At 35.3% G+C, this 25,488-nt stretch overlaps 2 protein-coding genes across 5 annotated transcripts in view; one reads left to right on the plus strand and one right to left on the minus strand.

Annotated features, from left to right (window-relative positions):
• LOC120419191 (leucine-rich repeat and calponin homology domain-containing protein) overlaps positions 1–25,488 on the minus strand; it is a 126,598-nt gene that overhangs the window by 17,127 nt on the left and 83,983 nt on the right. The gene's annotated exons all lie outside the window — the stretch shown is intronic.
• On the plus strand, positions 17,164–19,233 carry LOC120419192 (uncharacterized). The gene is made up of 2 exons (XM_039581865.2): positions 17,164–18,039; positions 18,338–19,233. The coding sequence occupies exons 1-2, from the start codon at positions 17,997–17,999 to the stop codon at positions 18,859–18,861; spliced, it is 567 nt and encodes a 188-aa protein (XP_039437799.1). The 5' UTR covers positions 17,164–17,996; the 3' UTR covers positions 18,862–19,233.

Here is a 25,488-nt window from a genome sequence, read left to right on the forward strand (position 1 = left end):
ATTTGTTTTTGATAGTATTTGGCCTATTCTACCACCTCCTATCATCACATTTTGCCTATCGATTTATTATGTTCTTACAGTCACTTTTCCATATTTTTTTTTGCTTTTTTCTCATTTTTCGCTATGAAATGGTACACAGCCAAAGTCGTTCCCTAAAAAAAATACATTAAAAACTTTGGCAAAGTCACCTAAAACAAGTCAATCTTCCAACCCTAAAATTTTCTAGAAGACTAAAATTTAAAGAGTTCTTCTTTCCAATGCTTTTTAAAGATAAAAAAATGGTTGAAAAAGTGATTTTTGGCGAATTTTCGGATCGAAGCCCGTCTAGCGGCGGAGTTAGGTTGTGGTTTGAACAATAAAAATTATGACGATCAAAGTCACCCCGGAATTCGAATTAAGATTTTTTTTACGCAACTGTTTTTAAAATATTATTGAAAAAACTTTTTTCTAAAAATAGTGCATGAACCTTGGGTAGCCTACCCACATGCCTTAAAAATAATAATATTGAGACAAACCTTACAAGTTGAAAAATATTTCAAAAATAAATTGAAATCCTATCAATATCACCCCGGTTTACGGTACATATTACTTCTGAATAGTCATCAAATTTGTCGTAGACAACAAATCGATCAGAAAATTCCTTCAAAAGATACAGATTTTCAAATATTTACGTACCAAGGATCATGGACAGCTGTCAAAATTGTATGAAGACTTTTTTGGATAGACACAAAATGGCTTCTTTGGTCATAGGGAAAGCCCCCACAAAGTTTGAGAAAAATCAAAAAATTACAAAAAATAGAAATGCGCAAAATCGGCCGATTTCATAGAGAATTGCTTAGAACTGTTATTTTTGACGATGCAAAGCAGGCCGCTTGGTTATTCGAGAGTATGTTGTATTTCCATTCTAGAAGTTTTGTTTACAAAGTACCTATGACCAAATAGTCAAATTATTAGCAGCTGACAACTTTCCCAAAGTGTTCAATCCACTTGACCATCAAAATCGATTGGAGGGTAGTTCGATGGTCCATTTCGCGTATAATTTATTCCTCCTCCAAAAGAGTTCGGAAGAAATCATCTCTCCCGCCTCTTGCCCCAAAAACCATCGAACGCAGACTAATGGCACTTGTATTCAAATTAGTACCAATTACTTTCCGTTGTTCGATCCCACGTCGCCAACGTCCAAGTGGCGCCCACTTTGTCCTCTTCTTCCTCTTCGTCATGAATGGACCACCTCCTCCGGTTGCATATCTACATAATTTGTTCCAAACCCGACGCTATGTCGGTGTGTCCTGAGAGGTTGGCACGAAACGCCGTAAAATATATGCTCACAAGTTGCACATGCGACGACGACGACCTGAAGTTATGAATGAAAAGTGCGAAGGCGTCGTCGTCTAGGTGGCGTCGAGTGGTCATACCGGTTCTGGGACCAAAAGACCTCAATAAGAAAAAACTCGTTCCATGTGGGACAGTCATGAATTCTGTGGGTTGCGCACCGTGTGGGATCAATCAATTGGGACATGATTTTATGGCGCATAAACAAATCTCCTTTTTTTTTTTGACACAATGCGAATTTCAGCAGCTTTTCAATGTCAACCGCATACAAATGAGCAAATGAGCGAAAAACGATAAATAAACAACATCAACATTTGATGTGACTAATGATCGTGACATTCGGCGACCGAGAGACGAAAATAGTGCATGACCTCTCGGTTTGTGGAAATCATCCTGATGGTGACAAAATGTGAGTGTGTGTTTTCCATCAACAAACAAGACACGTTGTGTGGAAAAATGAACGAAAATCCGTTCGCGATTCAGAAGGTAAACATCTGCTACCACTTGGCACTCATGTCTTGGTTTTGTGGTGGGAGGATGAGCGAAAACATTCCATAGAACTACATACTAACAGCGTTTTGCTACTTTTTAATTAATTAAGGTCAATTAGATTTTGATTGGTTCTAACGAAAATGGTGCAATTTGATGGGGAAAAATCTGGGAGTTGAAATCAAATTTGATAGCCAACGTGTATCGCATTACGATTGAAACAAAAATTAGTTTGTTGTTTACAAATATAAAGAAAAAATAATGGTCTCAAAATATTTTTATTTAACTAATTGATTCGAATTGTAGTGCAATAATAGTGGTTTGTAAAACAAGTTCAAAATGATAACTTTTACAGCACGAAGCTCTGCCAAGTTGTATAAATACGACGAATCATGAAAAAATCAAGTTTCAAAACGAATCGCATGATTTTTTTTCGAAATTCCGCTTTTAAACAGTGTCGAAAAGTAATACTTTTAACAACTCCTTTGTCAAATTATATACTTTTTCCGGTCATTCTAGATTTACGAAACGGAAAAGTAGGCCGAAAAAGGCAGCAAAAAATAACAGCAGAATAGTTCTCTACGATTTCGCCATTCTCTTTTGCGATTTTTTTTTTAAATTATCATTGTTTGATTTAGATGAAACTTTGTTCATAAAAAGAAAGCAATTTTGCATTATAACTTTTTTCATCAAAGGCTCCATACAATTTTGGGAGCTTATCATACAATATGAGTATGTAAATGTAGCAAAAAATCCGATGGTAAAATCGCATGCAAAAGCATGTACATCACCTTTGTCAAAAAAGACACTTGATATTAGACACTGCATGTACTATTTTTGTAAATGCAAAAAACAGTTTCAATCGACGGGATTCAAACCCAGCACCAAGTGCAAGGACTGGCGCCTTAGCCCACTTGGCTATCAGACCTTTGAAGAATGGAAAGGATAAACACATTATGAGCTTGACAAATCGGTCAAGTAGGTTTCCCATACTGGTGGGCTACATGTTTCATGGTGTAATATTACGTAACATTTTGCTTAAAAAAATGCAAAATTTGTTTTACGTCCAGAGGCCTTTTACACGCAGCTGGATTACTACCTTTTTGGTGTGTGTGTGTGAAATTCTGTATCTTGGCAGGGATTTTCTGATCGATTTGGTGTCTTTAGCAAAGTTATAGAATATGATTAGAAATCTTTGAAAAAAATAGGTACAAGGATAAAAATATCCGATTTTTTTATTTAACTTTTTTTCAACTTTTTATAAGTTAGGTTCAAAACATTCTTATTTTTAAATTTTCGATTTTTTTTTAAATATGCTTAGGGAGAAAAGATATCTGGTTTAACATATATGATTTTCTGAAAAAAATGTTTTTTTAAGGAAAATATCGAAAACCATGACAAAAAACTAAACACAATTTTTTAAAGCAAAATGAAATCGAAAAGTGCTTAAGATTTTTATTTGATAAAATGTTCAAATGTACCGTTTTCAAGTTATAGCTACTTTTAGGCTAAAACAAATCGTTTTTTTTTTCAGCGCCCAAGAATTTTTTTTTTGGAGCTTGAAAAATCCGGCAATTTTTTCTAAGGAACCTTTGAAAACTGCATAATTAGTTTCTAGAACAGCCTCACCGAGAATTCTAATCGATGAAAATAAAACTTTCTAAGTGTCACCTAATTAGCCTGAAATTTTCAACCCACGATATCTCGGAAACTATTGGGGCAATTTTCAATGTAAAAAATGAAACTTTTGCAAAATTTTCTGATTTTTTCAAAACATTTTTTTCGAAAGATTTATAATTTGGTCTAAATTATGTAACTATGTAATTTTTCTTTAAATTATGTATTGGTAGACATTTTCAAGAGTAAAGCTTGATTTCAAATTTTTAAAATATTTTTATTGAAGCCTCCAAAGTTGATTTTATCAGCACTCGTCGTATTTATCAAACTCAGTTAAACTTGTTAAATAGATGTTCGACTCGTGCCAAATTCACCGTTCAAGAAAAATATTACATGTTAATTTTGGATACTAGTGCTGAAAAGTTCAACTTTTCAGCACCCAAAAGTAGAACTATTCAGCACTGGTATTGAAAAGTATTATTTTCCATTCTGTTATTTTTGGTAAAGAAAAACAGGCCGTTTCGTCGCTCGAAAATGACAGGAAAAGTAAGTAGTTTCACGACGGAATTGCAAAAACTACTAATTCGATATGAGTGATGTAAAGTTTAATTTTTCAGCAATTGTAGCGTTAAAAAATACTTTTCAAGATTGTTTTGATTTTTGAAAGAGAAAACGGAGAATTATTGACGAAACATATGGAAGTTTCACTTATTTAAATAGTGATTTTTGGAATTGAAACAAAAATGTTGTGTGAAACTCGATTTTTCAACACCCTTTATATGTACCCGACTTGACTGGCATTGGCAATTTTGAAAAAAAAAATGAAATTTTTAAAACTATGGTACAGTCATCCCACATATTCGGAACACCCACAAATTCGGAACACTTTTGTGATAATTTGTCAATAGAAGGCAAAATGCAACTTTTCTGCCAACCCTGCTATTTTCAGGGCCTTTATTTGGACACTCTCTTGCTATTTCACTAGTAAAAGTAATACTATTCAAACAAAAACTGCATTTCCAGACTGTTTTATCCAGAGCACCAAAACACTGCTTCCAAATTGCCTGTTCCATGATTGTGGGATGTTATTGTGTCTCCCACAATTGTGGAACACCTGAATTTAACTGATATTTTTACAAAAAAGTTATCAGACCATTCATAAAACACTACTAAGCATGAGTTTTATTGGTTTCAGAGTGCAAAGTTATTTTATAAAAAAATATGTACTCCTGGAGAGAAAAAAAGTTTGTTTACATCGTAAGAAAAAAGTGTTCCGAATTTGTGAATTTCAAGGGTCAATGCTTTTCTTGAAAACTTGATGTAAATCGTAAAAATGTACAGCCGGTCTATACATCAATCGAAAGATCGCAAGAAAAGCTTTCACATGAAGGTAAAAGCAAATCATTATGTTCAATTATCGATTTTATATGATTTGTTGAACATTGGCCGATCTGTAAACTGTTCCGAATATGAGGGTTGGCTGTAAATTCACAAAAACCATGTCAAAATTCCAACCTTAAAATTTTCTCAAATTTAAAAAGTACTTCTTTCCAATGCTTAAAAAACACAAAAATTAGTAGAAAAAATATTTTTGGCGAGTTTTTTTGGATCGAAGCGAGGTTGGGTTGTAGAGTGTTAAGGTGAAACGAGTAGATTGCGCAAAATTGCCACCATGACTCGATTTTTTCAAGCACCTTAAGAAAAATGCCGTTACATACAAAACCCTGTTTTTTAGAAGCATAATAGGTTAATAGCAATCTGTCGAGTTCATAAACTGATTCAAGTTGAAGAGAAGTTGTCCAAGAACGGGCGTCCCTTTTCACCTTGATGAATTTTTTTGTGAATAAAACAAATGAAATTTAAAAGAAAGTCACTGAAAAATAGTTGTAATTTTTGGACTGGACTGTAACTTTTTAATTCAAATATTAACTCAAAATGAGAAGACCAAAAAGTAAGTTCTAACCTTTAATTTATCTCAATTCTTATTTGTAAGTTCAACAATAATGAGCGTGATATGCAGTAAAAATCCTTTGACACGCAATATTTACACAAGCCCACTTACATTCCAGCTCGCGAGCCCATTAAGGGGGCGCGATGCAACGTAATTTCTCACTTCATTATAATTTTATGCATATCTACATGAGACATGCGAAAACTGTCTGGCACGAGAGCTAGGGGAAATATACCCATTTTAATCACACTAAGCCGTTCGACCAATTCTCATCACTTTTGCTGTTTTCCGCTATTGAATCAACATTTTCAGGTGTGTCAACAATAATGAATTGCTTGCTCACTTTTATTTGAGCTATTTATTACTTTGGAACAGTCAAAAACATTTTATTTAATCTGTAATTCATGAGCAAAGTGCTGATAGGCCGATAATAGAAATAGGCTGAGAAAGGGTATAGTTCCCCTACGTACCTCATCTCGTGTGCCCTGAATATTGACGTGCGGAAATTTGTGCTGTCTCGTTACATGGTTGAATCTATGAGTCTATAGCGAAGAAGACAGAACGCCCAGGCTCCACACTTGACGTCGTTAAATAGAGTGGTGCCGGAATGTCAACTTTGCTCCCCTTTTTGCAAAGCGACGGTTCCAGACGTGTGCGTTTAGCCCAGTCATCGTCTCTCCAAGATGCACCAGAAAGTGGGGAAATTTGCATCAATATTATATTGTCTTGGGCTGGCGTCATCGTGAGCAAAGTGCGGCAACTGTTTTTTCTGTCGGCTGCATACTTTCAGGGGGGAAGACTCACTTCCGGCCAAGCAAATGTCTGCCGTTTTGAAATTCAAATTTTTCTTCAGTGTTTTAAGGGGGGGGGAGCATCCAGGAAGCAGAATGAAACAGCAAGAAAGCATGACCTCGGAATACGACATTTCCACAGTCACCAAGGTTCCTCTTCTAGTCACTAAGGGAGTTCGGGTTGGTTGATCTATCGTGGACCCACGGAGACCTCTGCAGAGCGCCACCATCAGCGAGTGCATAACATAATAATTCAATTTGAAGGTTTGTTTTTTGCTTCCATCAGCAGAACAAGAAGATATATGCGTTCATTGTCAAAGGGTTCAACCTTCTTTTTTGCGTCCCAAGTCGACACATCACGATGAGTACTTGAAGATTCTCCGTTGAGTTAACTCTGTTTTACTTTTTTTTCTAAGTCGTTAATTTTTCTTGTGTTTAGATGTATTTGAATTTTTTAAAGACCTTTTCTACTACATTTTTTTAAAGTTAAAAAATCGAGGTTTTTTTGTATTTTCACAAAAAGGAATCAAAAAAATCAAACAAGGGTTAAAAATGACTATCCTGCAGCACGGGTAATCCATTTTGGAAGAACCGCGCAGCGGTCATTTCATGTCACTGATTAGCATAAAATAAGGGCAAGAGCTCAGGTGAGCTGCATACCTCCGTGGAACAAGTTGATTTATGATTGCATTATGTGTAGAGGTCACCTCGTTTGGGGAAGCCTCCGCCAAGATGATTGATGGGGCCCCCTTCACGGGGACATTTCGAGGACAAACGACGAGAGTGACGTTTGAATGAACCAAATTTCGAATTCGCATTTTCGAACAAATTCGCAAGTGACCTGTCAGCGGGTGCGTATTTTCTTAATTTACGAGCAAGTAGTTTTCACCATCGTGGGTGTTGTGCTCAACCAGGTGTGTACAAATAAATCAGTTTTTAATTTGAGCGCGCAAACATGTGTGTCTGTGTGTGGACTGCACGTTTTCGAATAAATTAACACGACGCAACCGGTGGTCCAGGTGGCGCTACACCGCGGAGAGTAATCCGCGATTAATTGCACGTTGGTGGATTGGCACCTAGATTAATGGATTTGTACTGGAAGCTGTTTGCAAACCGAGGTCAATTTATCTTTATTGAGACAACCTTTTTTTGTTATGAACGATTTCAAATTTATAATTAATATTTTCTTCCAATTAGAGAATGATTTCCCAATAGTATCATTCTGTGTCCGTTCAATAACTAAAACAACTCTCCATATCTGTAAAACCTTATCAAATTTGTAGATTGACAGCGGTCAAACTGATTCCCCTTAACCAAATCTTGTCTACCCTATAGATCTGCATTGCATAAAACCGTTGTCTCCCTCCAGCTAGACATACATAACTGCATCCCAAATATAACAGTGAAACCGCTCAATTATTCAGCAAATCCCACGCCTGGGACTACCGAGGGGCTGGACACATATCACTTTTAATATTTATAGAACTGCCCCTCTCCATGGTACCCTTACACCAACCAGCTACAAGCCAATTGTGGCCAACTGAATGGATGTAGTAGGGTAGGGTAGTCATCAATGAGACACTTTTGGTTTTCAACTTTCAACGATTTTTCTAATTTTTTCATCAGCATGTTTTAATGAGCTTTCAGTTGCATTATCATTCTTTTAATGTGTTCTAACATTGATAAAAATATGAGATCGATCCGACATCTACAGCCAGAGTTATTCAACTGTCTCATTGTAGACGCACTTGGCAGGAACAATGAGACAGGTGGGGAACAATGAGACACTTTACGAAAATCAACATTTTTCTAGCAAAACATCATGTTTTTGTATTGTTCCATTGCAGGTGACTTGCCTTGAACATTTTAGAGCAATTTTGCCAACATGAAACTTTTAATAACAAAAGTTACACTAAAAAGTATTTCAATTTTGTAAAATCCATATATTAATACCAAATAACTTTGTATTTTTGGTTAAATGAAGTTTAAACTCTATAAATATGCCAAAAATTACTTTCAATTCATGTTTTGAAAGATTTCCATCGATTTTGAAAAGTTTATTGAAGAAAAATCAAAGTGTCTCATTGTTACCCATGGGCTGAAATGAGTGGGGAACAATGAGACAGCCCTGGATTCTGAGTTTATTCTAAATTTTGGCCAAATCTAATGAAAGGACATTGTAGCCCAACTTAATCCCTTTAGAACGTCGAAAGAAATTTTAAGAAATATTAGTTTTGGTGTAAATGGCAGCCTACGAGCGAAAAAGTTTTTTTTGTCCATAATTTACTTTTACACCCCAGAATCAAACATTTATGAATTACTTTTCAAGGGAGCGTCCATAATCAAAGCCACTAATATGGCAGACGTGTATCCAGTAGACACACCTTTCCCCCAAATATGAGCCTGATTGGTTGAAACTACGACTAGTGAGAGCCATTTTATCATTGTTCCCCGTGTCTCATTGATGACTACTCTACCCTAACTATACTGGCGAAACTCCACAGGTCATAAATTTGCTTTGCTTTTGCCTCAGAGATTGAAGGTGCACTCAAAAAATAAATGTATTCTGGATAAGATTTTTTTTATATTTTTTATTTTCTTTTTGATAATGAATTAAAAAAACTTTTTTTTTAAATAATCAAATATTTATCATTAAATTAGGGATGTGAAGTTGGGTAGCTTTTGAAGTGATTCGGGTACTTTGAATTTTCAGAAAAAAGGGTTTTTGCTTTTTATAACAATTTTCTAAGAAATTTAACTAATTTAAAGTTGCATATTTTTTAAATTATTTTCATTTCATTTTTATAAGTTGAAAAAATGTATTTTTTATGCTAAAAAATCCGTCTTGCATAAGGCTAAAGCAAATTTAATTTTAATTTTTTTACCCAAATTTCCCTTGAAAATCAGCGGCAAACAATATAAATGTCTGCACAAAATTTTAATTTTCATTGGAAAAACTTGTTATGACAATTGCTAACAATTTTGAATACATTGTATAACTTTTTTTTACTTTTATTAATCAAAAACAGGCTTCAAAGTTTGTTTACATATTTTAAATTTTGGAATCACAGATTAAAAAATATGTTAAACTACAGGTAATAAATATTTCCATAAATTCATTGACATTTTAAAAATGTTTAAAACATCATAATTGTAATATATAATCGATGGTAAAATTGCATGCAAAAGCATGCACATCACCTTCGTAAAAAAAGTGTTTGTTTGTATTTACAATTTTTGTAAAAACTAAAAAAAATGCAACCGACGGGATTCAAACCCAGCACCATCAGTAAGGACTGGCGCCTTAGACCGCTTAGCCACCAGACCAATGAAGAATGGAAAGGATAACCACAAAATAATACAAAATTTATTTTACACTCAGGCCTTTTACACACAGCTGGATCACTGTGTTTTTTTTTTTTTTTTTTTGCTGTGAATGTATAAAACATTTTCGTACACATTTTGAAAAAAGCCTTAAAAATGATTTAACTTATTTTTGAAAAAAAAAATCACAATTTTCAAGTGAAACATATATATTTTTTTATTTAAAAAAAGCTGAAGTTCCCAATACTGGGATTTTTTAAAATGATGAATTTATTTTTCGTGTAAGAATCGTGAAGATCGCTATTTTTGTTCCTGAGATACATCCTCTTAAATAAAAATATGCAATAAAATTAATGTTTTTCAAATTTCATAAAAAACAGCACTCAATTCTCACAAAATTTTGATTGTAAAGTTTTCGTTTTTATCTGTTTCAAGATCAAGACTAACATTTCAAAAAAGCTGAACATTCAATTTAAAATCCTTTTAAAAGATTACGGAAGGAATATAATTTAAATAAAAATGAGTCGCTGGAAGGCAGTTGGACTAACAATCCAAAGGTCGTCGGTTCAAATCTCGGGGTGGATGGAAGCTTAGGTGTAAAAGGAGGTTTGCAATTGCCTCAACAATCAAGCCAGAGAGAAGGGAAATACAATACTCAATACTCTTTGATCAAGCCTTCGGACACCTAGTTTCGAGTAGAAATCTCACAATTTTTTTGTTTATTTTTAAGAGCCTTCTGATTATTCCAATCAGTACCTAAAACTTTGCCAAAAGACACCAAATCGATCAGAAAATTACTTTTTAAGCTACAGATTTTCTAATATTCACATACTATTTTTGTGTTAACAGTCAAAACCCGAAGCCTGCGAAATGCGTTACAGTAAATTTTCGCAGGCTTGGGAAATATGCAAAATAGCACCAAACTTCAATGTTTTATAGTGTTTTGGAATCGTCAGAATGTCTACTTTAAGGAAAAAATATGCAAATTAGTGGATTTTAGGGCGGGGCTCGGGGGGGAGGGGGTGAACGAAAAAATATCCGAGCAAAATGCGTTACAGTAAATTTGTAAAATTTATATCTTATGCAAAACATGACCAAACTCAAAGTTTTATAGTGATTTGGAAAAGTCTTCACCTGAACTTTATGTTAAAAATATAAAAAGACTACATTTTCCATAAAAATTTACTAAAAAAAGTTAAGTAAATATTTATTGTTCTATATACTAACATCAGTAAGAGAATAAAAACATGACTTTTCATTAGAAACATAATCATGCGACATATCTAACTTCTCAAAATTTCATGAATAGTCAATCTGTAACAAAATTGAACCGATTCAGCTGAACCGGTTCATCCAACCGGTTCGATAGTAGTACCGGTTGAACATTTCTGGCACAAAATGTATCATGCGACATGTCTAACTCTTTCAAATTGCCTGAAAAGTCATTCTCGGATATTTTTTCGTTCATCCCCTCCCCCCCGAGCCCCGCCCTAAAATCCACTAATTTGCATATTTTTTCCTTAAAGTAGACATTCTGACGATTTCAAAACACTATAAAACATTGAAGTTTGGTGCTGTTTTGCATATTTCCCAAGCCTGCGAAAATTTACTGTAACGCATTTTGCAGGCTTCGGGTTGTACAGGGAAATTTTTTTCTTCGGGTCTTGACTGTTAATGGGCAAATGATCAAAAATTGCTCATTTAGTCAAAGAAATCCCCCTGGGAAATATTTGAAAAAAAAACTGTCGCGAAATCGGTTGATTTTGTGGAGAATTGCTCTACTGTTCCAGAGTAACATTGAAAATACGGTGGAATATTTTGAAAAAAAAATCAAGAATAGCATTTTAAATTAGTGCAATATTCAATGTTTGACCCTTTTAAAATGTTATTCTTGATTCAAACATATTTTTTTGAAATGATCGGAAAATTTCACGAATGTTTTATGTTTTAACATTGAAAATCGGACCATAAGTTTCTGAGATATCGACATTAGAAAATAATGGACTGTTTGGGTGAAACTTAGAAAACTTCAATTTTGCTGTTTAAAAAAAAAATTTTTTTAGAAATGGTCACTCATGGTCACTATTTTCAAAAATCGAAAATCTGCAAATATTTCACTAAAATTAAACTTTCAATGGCTAGGTATATCTTGAAAACAGAGCCCTTTATTAAAAAATCTGTAAAGTACTTTTCGATTGCACATTTAATTTTACATTAAAAAATTACGTCAAATTAGTTTTTGCATGCAATTTCATTTTTTTCCAAAAATCACTATTTTTTCAAAAAATTATAACTCTGCGGCAAATTTAATAACCATGTTTATCTATGGCTCAAAAAATGCGATTTTTCCCCCTAAAACATATCAAAAAAATCTCAAATATAAAAAAATACGTGTTTTGGGAAATTTAGTTTTTATTAAAAAAAGGTTGATTAAAAAATCTGCAATTTTTTTCCGTGTACCTGGTTTTTTTCTCAATAGTCCTCAACAATACCTACAACTTTGTCGAAGAAACCAAATTGATCAGAAAAATCACTCAAAAGCTACAGCTGTTTGAATATTCACGTACCATTTTTGTATGGACAGCAGCCAAAATTGTATGAAGACTTGTATGGGTGAACCAATGACACAAAATAGCTTCTTTGGTCATAGGGAAGGCCCCCACAAAGTTTGAGCCAAATAAAAAAAAAAAAAACAAATAAAATCTATTTCCGGTTTTGGTCATAGTTATCAACGATAATTTCAAAACCTTTTGTTTTTATTTGGGAAAAAATTAAACGTATCTGACAGTCAGGAAGATATCCGCATAACAAACTATGATATTACAATCAAAAGAATGATTTAATTTTAAAATATTAATTTGATCCAATTCAATTTGTTTGACAAATTAAAGCTTAAAGCATTAAAAAAAACTATATATTTATTATAAGAGTGTACTCATCCATGGAATAACACATTGAAAATGACAATTATTGTACTTTCATCAGAATCCACGCCTGAAGCAAACGAAAACCCCAAACCAGACATGATAAATCCATCAATTTGGTTGACATACGAAACTGAATGAGTTCAGAGGCACACACAAAAAGGTAAAAAAATAATTGAATTTTCTTAAACCAATTCTGATTTCCAATGATTTCATGAAATCAAAACAGTGTTCTTTGAAACAATGCCAAAACGAGTACCAGAACCGGAAAACCACAATGCTGTCACGAGAAATCAAGTCGACTTTTTTGCGGTTTTAACGCCTTTCAAAAGTGTTGATTTATTTCGTCCGGTTTCGTCGCCAAAATTGGCCAAGTTTAATGATAAATCAACTTTACCTCTCGCAACGGTTGGGCGATTCCCAACCAAGCCATACACTTTAAGTCCTGTTTAAATATTCCGCTTGATTTTGGCACGTGATTTCCCCCTGCTCGTAGCAAATTAATTCCCAAATGAGCGCAACGACGTCGTCGTCGACGGTGAGAAAATATTTGCCCAGATCGGAAGTAGCTATTTTTCCGAGAGGAAATTAACGAAGCCATGAGATACGGTGCCGGTTGGTTTCTTCTTGCAAGGTTTTTTTTTTTGCTCGAAAAACTTCGATAAGCAAACACACTGTGGTATTGGATGCTATTTCAGAACAGGGGAACTGAGATGAATGTTGCTGTCTGTTGCAGATTGTTTGAGTTTTCACTAGAAGGTTGTCAAGCAAATGTCTGATTGGGGAGAATTTCATCTGTCGAGAAGTTTGGAACGGGCACGTGTCAAAAGAGATGGTTGACAAAGGATAAACTTAACCCTCAACATTTATTTAAAAAAAATTAAAAAGTAATAATAATAAAAACAAAAAAAATAAAAATAGATAGAAAAGCTTGTGAAAACAAAAAAAAATCAAGTAAAAATTGCTAAATTCATTCATTCAACAGACAAAACAACTCAAAGAAGCCAACCAAAAACGTAGTCCTTGCGAGTGAGGGTTAACAAGTGGGAAAAGCACGACACCGGGAAGTTCACGGAATTAATGTGGGGAAGAAGTAATTCGATACAAATCAATTTTCCTGTGGTGGTTTGGCAGTCGTCACTAATCGGCTTTACCGCAGCCACCTCGGCTTAAAGCTGCAGAGCGGGGAAGTTCCGTTCTACTTAGTGCAGTTCAACCGGTCAATTTCCATACATTTTGTGCTGGGGTTTATGGCTTCCCATAAATCTCGCCGTCGTTTTCCGAATAAATAAGCTAGCAAGGAACTCCACATTCTTGTGGCGAATAAACTTTCCCCCAAATCCCAAGTCCATCAATATTTGAAGCATTCCATCTACACTTTCGGGAAAACAACTCCAAAAAAATGCTTCAAGAACTAGGTTAAAGAAAGCAACTCCACAAGGATTACCTAGGCTTCAGTAATGGAACTCAAGTGGGATTTCACGTGCGACTTCGTTTGTTTGAAAGAAGCAGAATTTGCTGCTGAGCCGGCCAAAATCCAACCCTCCCAACCAGAGTTAAAATGGGAAAAGCCGGCCGGGAAAATTCCTGACGTTGTTTTTCAATCGATTTTCCCTAAACAAACTGAACAGCACACGTGTGTGAGTTTGGTTTTAAGGTGGAGGTGAAATAAATCACCTCGCCATATCGCGTCTGGAAGAAGTGACGAAGGCAAAGAGAGCAGAAAAAATGCAAAATTTCCGGGAAACGACGACGACGCGTGTTCGAACTCATGGGATTTATATTTCGGGTTTGGTTGGGAATTGAGTGTGTGGAAGAAAGTAGTGTCAATTTGTGAAAACAAAACGGAATGAATATTTTACTAACCACTTTCCGAGGGGGTTCGAAAGGGCGGGGTCTTCCGGGGAAAGGTTGCTCGTGTCGGCAATCAATTTGGTTCCCAATCTTATTTGAGGTCGTTTTGAATTTGAAATATGGATTTGTTTAGAGATTAGAAATGGGTAATTTGGTTGATTTTTGATAACCTTTTAAATTAACATAAAGAGTTCATGGTGTTTTTCCTAGAATAAACTTATGATCAAAAATTCGACAAGGCTGATAATTTGCACTATGAGCAATTCTCTATGAAATCGGTATTTTTTCTTCAATTTTAATTTTTGTATTTTTTAATCCGACTGAAACTTTTTTGGTGCCTTCGGTATGCTCAAAGAAGCCATTTTGCATCATTAGTTTGTCCATATAATTTTCCATACAAATTTTGCAGCTGTCCATACAAAAATGATGTATGAAAATTCAGAAAATCTGTATCTTTTTAAGGAAATTTTTGATCGATTTCGTGTCTTCGGCAAGTTGTACGGACTACACTGGAAAAAAAATGATACACAGTAAAAAAAATTTGGTGGTTTTTGTATTTAATTTTTTATCACTAAAACTTGATTTACAAAAAAACATTATTTTTTTTATATGTTTTAGAGGACATTAAAATGCCAACTTTTCAGAAATTTCCAGGTTGTGCAAAAAAGCATTGACCGAGTTATAAATTTTTGAATCAATACCGATTTAAAAAAAAATCGAAATTTTGGTCGCAAAAATTTTTCAACTTAATTTTTCGATGTAAAATCAAATTTGCAATCAAAAAGTACTTCAGTGAAATTTTGATAAAGTGCACTGTTTTCAAGTTAAATCGATATTTAATTGACTTATTTGAAAATAGTCGCAGTTTTTCATTTTTTTGTAAATTAGTGCACATGTTTGCCCACTTTTGAAAAAAATATTTTTGAAAAGCTGAGAAAATTCTCTATATTTTGCTTCTTCGGACTTTGTTGATACGACCCTTAGTTGATGAGATATTGCAATGCAAAGGTTTAAAAACAGGAAAATTGATGTTTTCTAAGTCTCACCCAAACAGCCCACCATTTTTCAAGGTTGATATCTCAGCAACTAATGGTCCGATTTTCAATGTTAAAATATGAAACATTTGTGAAATTATCCGATCTTTTCGAAAACAATATTTTCATAATTTTTTAACCAAGACTAACATTTTAAAAGGGCGTAATATTGAATGTTTGGTCCTTTTGAAATGTTAGTCTTGATTTGAAAATTCCGGGATCCGTCTAAATATTTCTTTGTGGGTCTAGAACATTTATTAGTTTAGTTTATAAAAAATTTCTTCAGAAAACAAGTAGTAACATTTCATTAGGGTATAAAACCAAAACGTAAAATTTGGGATTATTCCACTATTCCATTCATTAGTACACTCCCTACATGCCCTCCAAGAATCAGATTTATAGCAAACAATTTTCTATTGAAATAATCAAAAACACAAAAGGGCACGTAACAATGTTCACTCCAAACCAAAAAAAAAGTTCAATTGTGCCCTTTTCTTTTTCGTTAGTTTTTCGTGGCTAAGGAACTTTGTATGTTATAAAGTGAACTTTTCATACATTCTTAACACTAATTCACTTCAAAACAAAGTTTGGTTTCTGCAGAAAATCAACTTCGTAGAAATACAATATGTAATACGGCACCGCGGCTGCTGTTCAGTACACTTTTGAATTCGATCAGAAAACTTCACCAATTATCAAAAATTTCCGCAGAATTCCTCATTATTTCTAACTAAACAAAAAGGCCCATAAACAGCATCAAAAACAACAATCAGGTGACAGCGATTTAGTGCCCTTTCAGTTTCCTTCGAAATTGCATTTAGAAAGGGCTCATTATGAACAAGAGTTGGAAAGTCAAAAGGGCCCATTAACGAGATTTTTTTAAATTATGAGTTTTATTGCGATTTTTGGTTTTGTGCCCTAATGAAATGTTTGGCTCGAATTAGTCCATTGCATTTTTTTTTTTTCAAAATGTATTTTTACTTTTTGCAAAAGTACTCTAGATTTTTTTTTAATACAACAAAAACTTTTCGTTTATTAAAGTTTTTCAAAAATATCGAAGTTATGGTAAGCACATTTTTTGACATAATTTTGGGCTGTAAAAAAATCGAAATTTTAAATTTCAAGCCAAGTTTTCGTGTTTTTTTACAGTTAACAACAATTATCACAAAAAAAAACGAATACACCATAAAAGTTGCAAAATCAAACAAAAATAAAAAAAAATCAGATTACACGGTTTTAACATAATAATGAAAAAAAAATGTTTCCAAAGGCATTATAAAACTGTCCACTTGTTATGCAATTACAAATTTTAAAATTTTCTAAAAATTGACGAAAATTTTATTTCTGCGATTTTTTGGAGTTTCATAAAAGTTCAAAATATTCTAATTTGACTGAAATGGGGTCACGAGTTAGTTACTGTCACAGATTATCAAAATATCAATGATAATAAGATTTTTTTCCTTAAGTTTTACCTCCTTCAAGTCGAAATTTGGAAAGAGAAAAAAAAATCATAAATTTGACTAAAAATGCATAATTATGGTCTTGATATGTAAGATATAAAGACATCGATTTTACAAGGTTTTTCAAATCTTAAGCTATTTTTTGCCAACTAATTTTTGAGGACATTTTGAAAACGAAGGGGGGGGGGGTCTGGGTGTTTTTAAAACCGCCTTGAATCAAGCGAAAATTTAAAAAAAAAACATCCAAAAAGAAAAAAAACTCCAGATACATTCACATGTCAAAAACGACAACGATTTCCAAACATTCCTTCTCCAAAGAGTTCACATAGCCAGCAACACTGCCCGCTTCCATCACAACCGGCACAGAGAACATAAAACAGCATTACCGTCACCACAACCATCTCATTACCCGTCCTCATCGTCGTCAACGCATATTTAGAACCCAACTCGAGAGGGCCGCTGCTGAGAACCTTCCACTCCAAACCGACAGCATAAAAATCGCCCAACATAAGCTTATGCGATGTTGCTTTTATGTCGTCGTGCGCCCCGTGTGTCCCCCGCGCTAGTATGTGTGCTAGCGCAGAGTTGTTTTTGTCGCTCAATCTGCCAGCATACCCAAGACCTTCGTAGCTGTCTCTCACGTTGAGTTCTCCACTGAGTTCTCTACAGCATAAGCTGACAGGCTGCAGCAGCGTTGACCAGGTCCCTCAGTCGCGCTTGGTTTCGCTAGTTTCAGTGTGGTGCGCCGCGAGAGACACAGAGCAAGTATGCGTCAACAGAGTTGAAAGCGAGCAGCAGGAAGAAGGTTCTTCACAGGAGGTAGAGCGCGCGTCCAAGGTGTTTTTTGGATTTCGCCGAATTTCGCTGAATAGACCCCGCGCTTATCTGTGCGCGCCCGACCTTCGATGAATCAAAGTTTCGCGAGCTGACACGCGCTGAATTCGCAGTGTGGCGTAGGTTCTTTTGCACAACGCAAGACGACTTCACAGATCTTTGTGGTGTGGTTGTGGTGGTCGTCCCTTTTGGAGTTGCTCTGCTGCTGCCTTCCCGAGGGGTGATACCAGTTTCGAGCGAGCGTTTGTGTGAGTGTTAGTGCGAGAGTGCGTTTCAAGGTGGAACCATCTCTCGTGTGCATCAGTACTGCTGGACGACGACTACGGCGAAGACACGGTGGCGGAGGTGTAAATAAAGAGTCTTGAAACAACTCGAGCAAACCAACAAAAATGTTCACCAAGCAACTCCTGTCGTGGCTGCTGGTCAGCGGATGTAAGTATAATTTGGAGGTACCTCTCTCTCTATTTTGTTCGAAGGGTGTTTAATCCAAAGGGTTCGCCTTGGCCCAGAGGAACAGGTAGTTTGCCGTGCGCGTGTTGGTGTTGGTGGCTTCAGAGCGAACCCCCGCACACACATGCGTCTCGAGCCAATGATTTCGATGCTTGATTTATGCTTTGCTGGTGAAGCCCTTTGTGTTTCGATGCCCTTGGATATGATCTCGATTATGGAATCTCGCGCTGATCCAAAACTTGTTTTTCCTCGTCTCTACCTCCTTTCTTCTCCACAACAGTCGTGATCGTGTGTTCCTCAGCTGGCGGCAGCGGCGGTACCGGCAGCAGTGGCGGATCCGGGGGTCGCTCTGGCGGTCTCTACAACTACGGTGGCCTGGCCGCGGCCAACAGTGGCTTGTCGCACCCGTCCTCGGCCGCGATGCTCGCCGGATCGAGCTCCCGCGGTGCGCCGTCCCGGTTCTACATGCCGGCCGGACTCGGCAACCCCGAAGACCCGCGCGGATACCGATCGACGACCCCCAGCCAGCCGGCAACCGTAACGCCCAAGCCGAACCGTATCTCCGCCTGGGGCATTATCTCGATCGTGATGTTCGTCATCATGATCGGCGCCGGTGCCTACTGGGGCTTCATCTGCTATCCGCTGTTCTGCAAGAAGGAACGCAACTACAACATGATGATGAACATGTCCTCGGCCACGACCGCCACCCCCACGCGATCCACCGAGTTCGAGAAGCTCGAAAACTACTGCTCCAAATCGACCACCTCCAGCCGAAGCAACGACACCGGCATCAGCAACATCTAGCGATCTTCCGCTGCTCAAGCACAACCTACTACTAGCTGATAAGAGAGAGCTTCAAAATACCAACTTAAATTTTCGGCTTGCCATACGAACAATTACGAAATTTAGGAAAACCAATAACTTGTGAAACCCCCCCAACTAGCCTTAAGAACATACTCGATCAATAAGTTAATCGATAAGAGACTGATGATAAATCTTAAATAAAACGCGCGATATAGAAGTATTACACACGGTTGTAGACAATCCCAAACGAAAACGTGAATAAATTTTTACAAGACAACTTTTTTTGCTAACAATAAAAGCATTGTTTTACTCGGTGCTGTTCCCAAGAAATCCTTGATCCAGCGGAAATTTCTCTCAAGAAGCGAAACAATAACCGGGGCAAAATTCCATTCCATGTCAGAACGAGCATTGAGCATTGTTGATTCACATCGTTTAGAATGGTTCCATCTAGCTTTACGCAGAAGTCGGAATTCGTCGAACCCTGACAATCCCGAAGAATTCTTATTAGAACATTAATTTCTCCCTGTTAGGCTGTGGTGTCTCTAAAGGGTTCCCAGACGATTCAGGAGAAAATGTACCCTTACTCACACAGCAACAAACGTTAAATTGTAAGAGATCTTGGAATGGATATGCGCAAGAATTTGACGATGACGACGATGATGATGATGGCTTTATAATGATGACTTGGTTGGATTTTTGTTTTGTTTTATATGGATATTTTTGCCGCTGCCAGCTAGCTTATGTGAACAAGTTTTGAAACTGGAGAATAAGATCAGAGTCGGGATCAACTCGAGGGTGTGCGCGAGTAACAAAAGCGAAGTTAAGCTGTCTGAATAGGCACGTTTTTTGGAGAATTCTGCCTGATAAATTATTTTCATAATAAACGACACACAAATGAAAGATCAACGACAACTAGTGTCTACCAGATCCGACTAAAGAGACATCTCAAAAGCACACAGGCTAAAAATGGTTATCGACTAAATCTTATGAGATAATGTCAAACATTCAAACAATAACAACTCAAGTTATGGCACTTTAAAAATTATTCAATCATTGATATTAACGATATCAGTACGTTTTTTTTTTTATTTTACTAATACAATGGGATTTATTTTAAACCATTTTTTTTCTGTAGTCCAATTTCGTTAAATAAGGCTGTAACTATGAAAAATTGTTGACCAATTTTGTCAAGGACATTGTTTTGGGCATTTAATTTTTGATATACCTTCGAAGGAAATAATTTTTTTTAGTCAAAAAGCGTCCATAACCTTATCTAGGAGCGTTTTTTACGTAACACTAGTGCGTCCATCCTGGAAATTCCCGGGACAAAAATCCCGGGATTTTTCCCAAACCGGGAATTCCCGAATCCCGGGATTGTTGATATTTTGTCCCGGTAATTCCCGAAATAGAAAAAAAACTTGGTCTGGAAACTCAAATTTGGTTGTGGAAAAAGATGAACTGTTGAATACTTAGTAATCGAAAACAATTTTAAAGTATAAGCAAATTTGTATTCGCCACATATCAACATTTATTTGGCATATAACGGAAAATTATTGAAATTTTAGTTTAAGGATCGGAAAAATGCCTAGCGCTTTAAATATTATTCATAATTTTTTTTTAATATTTACGTTACATGATGAGTTTTAACATGAAAAAAATCATATTTGTTATTAATTTATCAATCAATCAATTTTCAAATTTATTGCTCGAAAATATCCTGTACCTATTCAGACTGCAGTCTCGATATCCCCCAGTTGGCAGTAGTAACTTAAAGATAGTTTGTAAAATATGTTTTATATAAAACATGAAATTCTAAACTTTTCTAAAATTTTACATTGGATGGTTTCATTTTATTTGTTTTTTACAGTTTCAATGATTTTTTTTTAGATTTAGATTTTTAATATAAAATAATTTGAATCAATTGGATTAAAAATTATGATTCATTAAAAATCCAAAGCATAACAAAGAACAAACAACTTTTTTTCAATATTTTTTAAACTAACTTAAAATTGCTGTTCTTGTTCAGATTGAAGTAAAGATTATCACCAATTAACAGTATTGAGCAAATTCTATGATTGTAAGCTTGAAAAAAAATATCAAATTTAATGAAAACATAGATTAAATAGATAGAAAAAAATAACTAATTTAATGAAAACCTAGATTTTATGACTGTTTAAATTTTCAAGGTCGTCTTTCTATTATTGACACACCTTACCAGAAATCATTTATCTGTTCAGAACTTTTCGTTCAATTTCACTATTTTGGTTTTCTGTGTAATATTCAATTAAAACGGGGCAAATATCACAATTTTCTAATAAGCCAACACCAATGATACTTGAAGATTTCTACAAAAAAAATTAACCAAAAAAATAAAAGGTTTGAACAGTGTAGTCCAGGGGTGCCCAAAGTATGGCTCGCGGGCCAAACGTGGCCCGCGAGGTGATATTTTGTGGCCCGCGGCCCATTTTGAATGATCATGTAAAATAGCCCGATGACCACTTGTAAAATGATTTTATACTTTTTAAAAATTAAGGTTTATTTTAAGCTTTTTTATGCTAATCTTTTTTATTTTTTTGTTAATAAAAAATATCTTATGATTTATCAATATTTTGATCCTCACTTTAGGATTATAATTATATTATTTAGGGAATAATTTGTAATTAAAACAATTTCACACGTTTCAATGTGAGTGAAACTAGTAAATATCGTCAAAACTTTTATCAAACATTTTTAGAAATATCAAAAAAACGTTCAAGTTTGTCTTAGGTAGAATTCTGTAATAGTTGCAAAAATAAAAGTTTTCTTTATTAATTTGCAAGTCATAATGACCCTTTTATGAACTGACCCTCAAACTTACATTGTTCTTCCTTAGGGATTCGAACTCATTATAGTTAGATAACGAATCTGATTGACTATCAACTGACTCAGGCAGACAAAATGTGGAAATCTGAGAATCAAGTTTGCAGCAAATATTTTACAAAGCTTTCGTCGATCAACCCACCCCTCCACCATTATTAAAAAATTGGCTCGAAAGCCAGGAGCAAAAATATATTTTCAAAAAACTTAAAAAAATGAAATTTAAGTGCATTTAGCTGAAATTAATTAAATATGCATTCCTTTGCATTTAAAATCATTTGAGCATGTTTGGGTTTATTAAAAATAATTTGAATTTTAGTAAATTTTCGATGTAATAAATAAATGTTGTTTCGCTTTTTTTTTTTGAAAATAATGATTGCAGGTTAACTATACGGAAGCTTAAATCATTTTCTAAAAGTTTTTTTTTTCATTGAAATGTTGAAATTCTGGATCTCAACGATTTTTCATTAGCCACACTTAACTTATAGATGAATTGTTCAACATGTAATGTCACCACCATTTTCGAAATATAAAAACAAATTTTGAAACACAAGTACAATCAGCTAAAAACTTTTTTTTCAAATACCAGAAACAACAAAATCAACAATACCGATAGAAACCAGTTATTTTGTGGTTTCTATTATTTTGAATACACTTGTAATGTAATCTTTTGTAATGTAATCTTTTACATTAAAATAACGTAATTTATTTTTTTTACAACCTTTTTTGTAAATTTGGCCCGCAAGCTCATTTGAGCTTTAAATTTGGCCCGGCCTCCAAAAACTTTGAGCACCCCTGGTGTAGTCAATCAATAGTTTTTACAAAATATGTAGATTAAAGTGCAACTACCAATTGAATCGATTTCCAAATAAAAAAAATTGAGTAGAGAAGTTTGTCCACCCAAATTTGAAAATTTTCGAAAAAAAAAACTGGATATGTGAGATTAACCTTACATCTGGGAATGGTGACAGATTTTGTGTAAAAATATGTGTAATTGTGTATGTGTAATCAGGAACTGGTGATATTTCCCTCAGTTTCTGTTGAATTTCATATTAATACTAAAAAAGAGGTAATTACACCCAAATTATCATTATATAATTATTTTTCAAAGCAAAAAAAAAACTTTTTTTTATTTGATTTATAACTGAAGTTGATTTAATTTGCAATTAATGTTCTCTTCTAGAAATTAATTAACTAATAAGTCAAATTAGCAACTATTTACAAAATTTCATTTTTTTTAAAATAGTGTTTTGCGATTTTGTTACACAACAACAAAAAATATAGTAAAATCGCATGCAAAAGAATGCAAATTTCCTTCATGAGAAATGCAAACCTGCTGGATTCCATTCGAGCACACACGGAGAGGACTGCGCCTCAGCCCGCACGGCTATCGGGCCAGTGGAGAGGGGAAAGAATTAACGTAAAGAATAGCTTTACATTTCGGTCAAGTAGGTTTTCCATACATATGTTTGCGTGTAATATTACATAAATTTCATAAAAAATAAATCTAAATTGATTTTACACGCCGGGCTCTTCATGCCGTTAAGTTACATTTTTTTTTTTATTTGAATATAGGGTAGAGTAGTCATCAATGAGACACGGGAACAATGATAAAATGGCTCTCACAAGTCGTAGTATCAACCAATCAGGCTCATAGTTGGGGGAAAGGTGTGTCTACTGGATACACGTCTGCAATATTAGTGGCTAAAACATAAATGTTTGATTATGGGGTTTAAAAGTAAATTATGGACAAAAAATACTTTTTCGCTCGTAGGCTGCCATTTACACCAAAACTATTATTTCTTCAAATTTCTTTCGACGTTTCATAGGGATTGAGTTTGGCTACAATGTCCTTTCATCAGGTTTGACCAAAATTTAGAATATACCTAGAATCCAGGGCTGTCTCATTGTTCCCCACTCATTTTAGCCCATGGGTAATAATGAGACACTTTGATTTTTCTTCAATAAACTTTTCAAAATCGATGGAAATCTTTCAAAACATGAATTGAATGTGATTTTTGGCATATTTATAGAGTTTAAACTTCATTTAACCAAAAATACTAAGTTATTTGGTATTAATATATGGATTTTACAAAATTTCAATACTTTTTAGTGTAATTTTTGTTATTAAAAGTTTCATGTTGACAAAATTGCTCTAAAATGTTCAAGGCATTACAAAAACATGATGTTTTGCTAGAAAAATGTTGATTTTCGTAAAGTGTCTCATTGTTCCCCAGCTGTCTCATTGTTCCTGCGAAGTGCGTCTACAATGAGACAGTTGAATAACTCTGGCTGTAGATGTCGGATCGATCTCATATTTTGGTCAGTGTTAGAACACATTAAAAGAAAGATAATGCAACTAAAAGCTCATTAAAACATGCTAATGAAAAAAATAGAAAAATCGTTGATAGTTGAAAACCAAAAGTGTCTCATTGATGACTACCCTACCCTACGATAGTTTAGAGGTTTTACAATATATTTCCCAAAAAGAGTACTCATATCAACAGCAAGACTAAGATTAACTTTCTGTTCCTCATATATTGCCATTGCGGTTTTGCAAAGAATTTTTGTTTTCAAGATTGAGTCATTTGCTCTTGTAGCTGTGTCACTCTTGAGTTTGTGCAACTAAATATGAGTTTTAGTTTTAGTTGACCACATTTTTATCCCTCCAAGCGTGTATGCTCTCTGGGGATCCTGCTTGACTTACAGCTTGCCCCAACTTGAGCTAATGCTGTAAAAATTATCCTCCTACAGGACCAAACAGCTGAAAATCAACTGCGTCCTAACCTGCCAAATACTTTCGGCAAATAATCTCCATGCAAACAGCAAACATAAACTCTGTGCCAACACATAAAGCCAACCTCTACGAAGTCCAGCCAGCCAAGCTCTTCGCGGAAGCAACTTATAAGCCCACGAAGAGCGACTATAAACTGCGCTGCGGTCGAGAATTGTGCAAAACTTGTGCCGACCCAGGGCGGGTTCGGTGGGGTCAAATGGAAACTTAATTTTTTATTAGAAATATTTGCATTTTACTTGATAGCTGATTTAAAAAAAATAAGGCAATTCGAGATAATGTTAATAGCAGCCCATTTAACCCAATTTTTCCGAATCCAACCAAGAACAAGGTACGGAGGTCAGGGTAGCTCTCATCAGAAAGCATGAAACACCAGCAGATGGAGAGACCTGCCGGGAACTCACTCAGAGCTCCAAGCTCAAGTTTATGGCCGCAAAAGTTTACAGTCCGCGAGACGACAGCTTTGACATGCCGGGTGGGGCCGAGACCAAGGGATGTTCTGGACAGCTGCTGCCGAGAGCAAGTCCATCATCATCGTCGTAAGATGACTGTGTGTTTCTTTGCGCTCTGGAGAGCCCGGTCTTTGTTGTGGGGACACGGAAGATATTTACGCGCCGGTAAGCAGACAACTTAGATGGACAGCGGTCAGAGTTCGGAGAGGTGTGTAACTTGAATTAAATTACTGCTCTGGATCTGGGGATGAGCGCAGGGGTTCTCAAGCTTGAACCACGGATCAAATTGGTTGTGAACAGGGCCGTGCACAGGATTTTCGAAAGGGGAGGGTTTTCTCGAAAGGGGCGCATGGGGTGCTTGTTTAGATTGCGAAAGGGCGCTAACAGTCAATCTTTAAACTCAATAAATAATACTTTGGTATATTTTACATATATTTTGCCGGTTCGAATCCCGAGGCGGACGCTCTAAAATTCTAAGTGTAAATATGGGTATCCAGCGCCGTCGCTCTGTGCCTTACTCAAACA

Source organism: Culex pipiens, chromosome 2 (genome assembly GCF_016801865.2).
Source record: "Culex pipiens pallens isolate TS chromosome 2, TS_CPP_V2, whole genome shotgun sequence".
NCBI classification, from domain to species: domain Eukaryota; kingdom Metazoa; phylum Arthropoda; class Insecta; order Diptera; family Culicidae; genus Culex; species Culex pipiens.

Excerpts from the sequence above, each read along its gene's own strand:
- LOC120419192 (XM_039581865.2), top strand. The coding sequence starts at position 17,997 with ATGTTCACCAAGCAACTCCTGTCGTGGCTGCTGGTCAGCGGAT. Across the intron at positions 18,040-18,337 it reads GTGGCTGCTGGTCAGCGGAT|TCGTGATCGTGTGTTCCTCA; the intron begins GTAAGTATAATT and ends TCTCCACAACAG.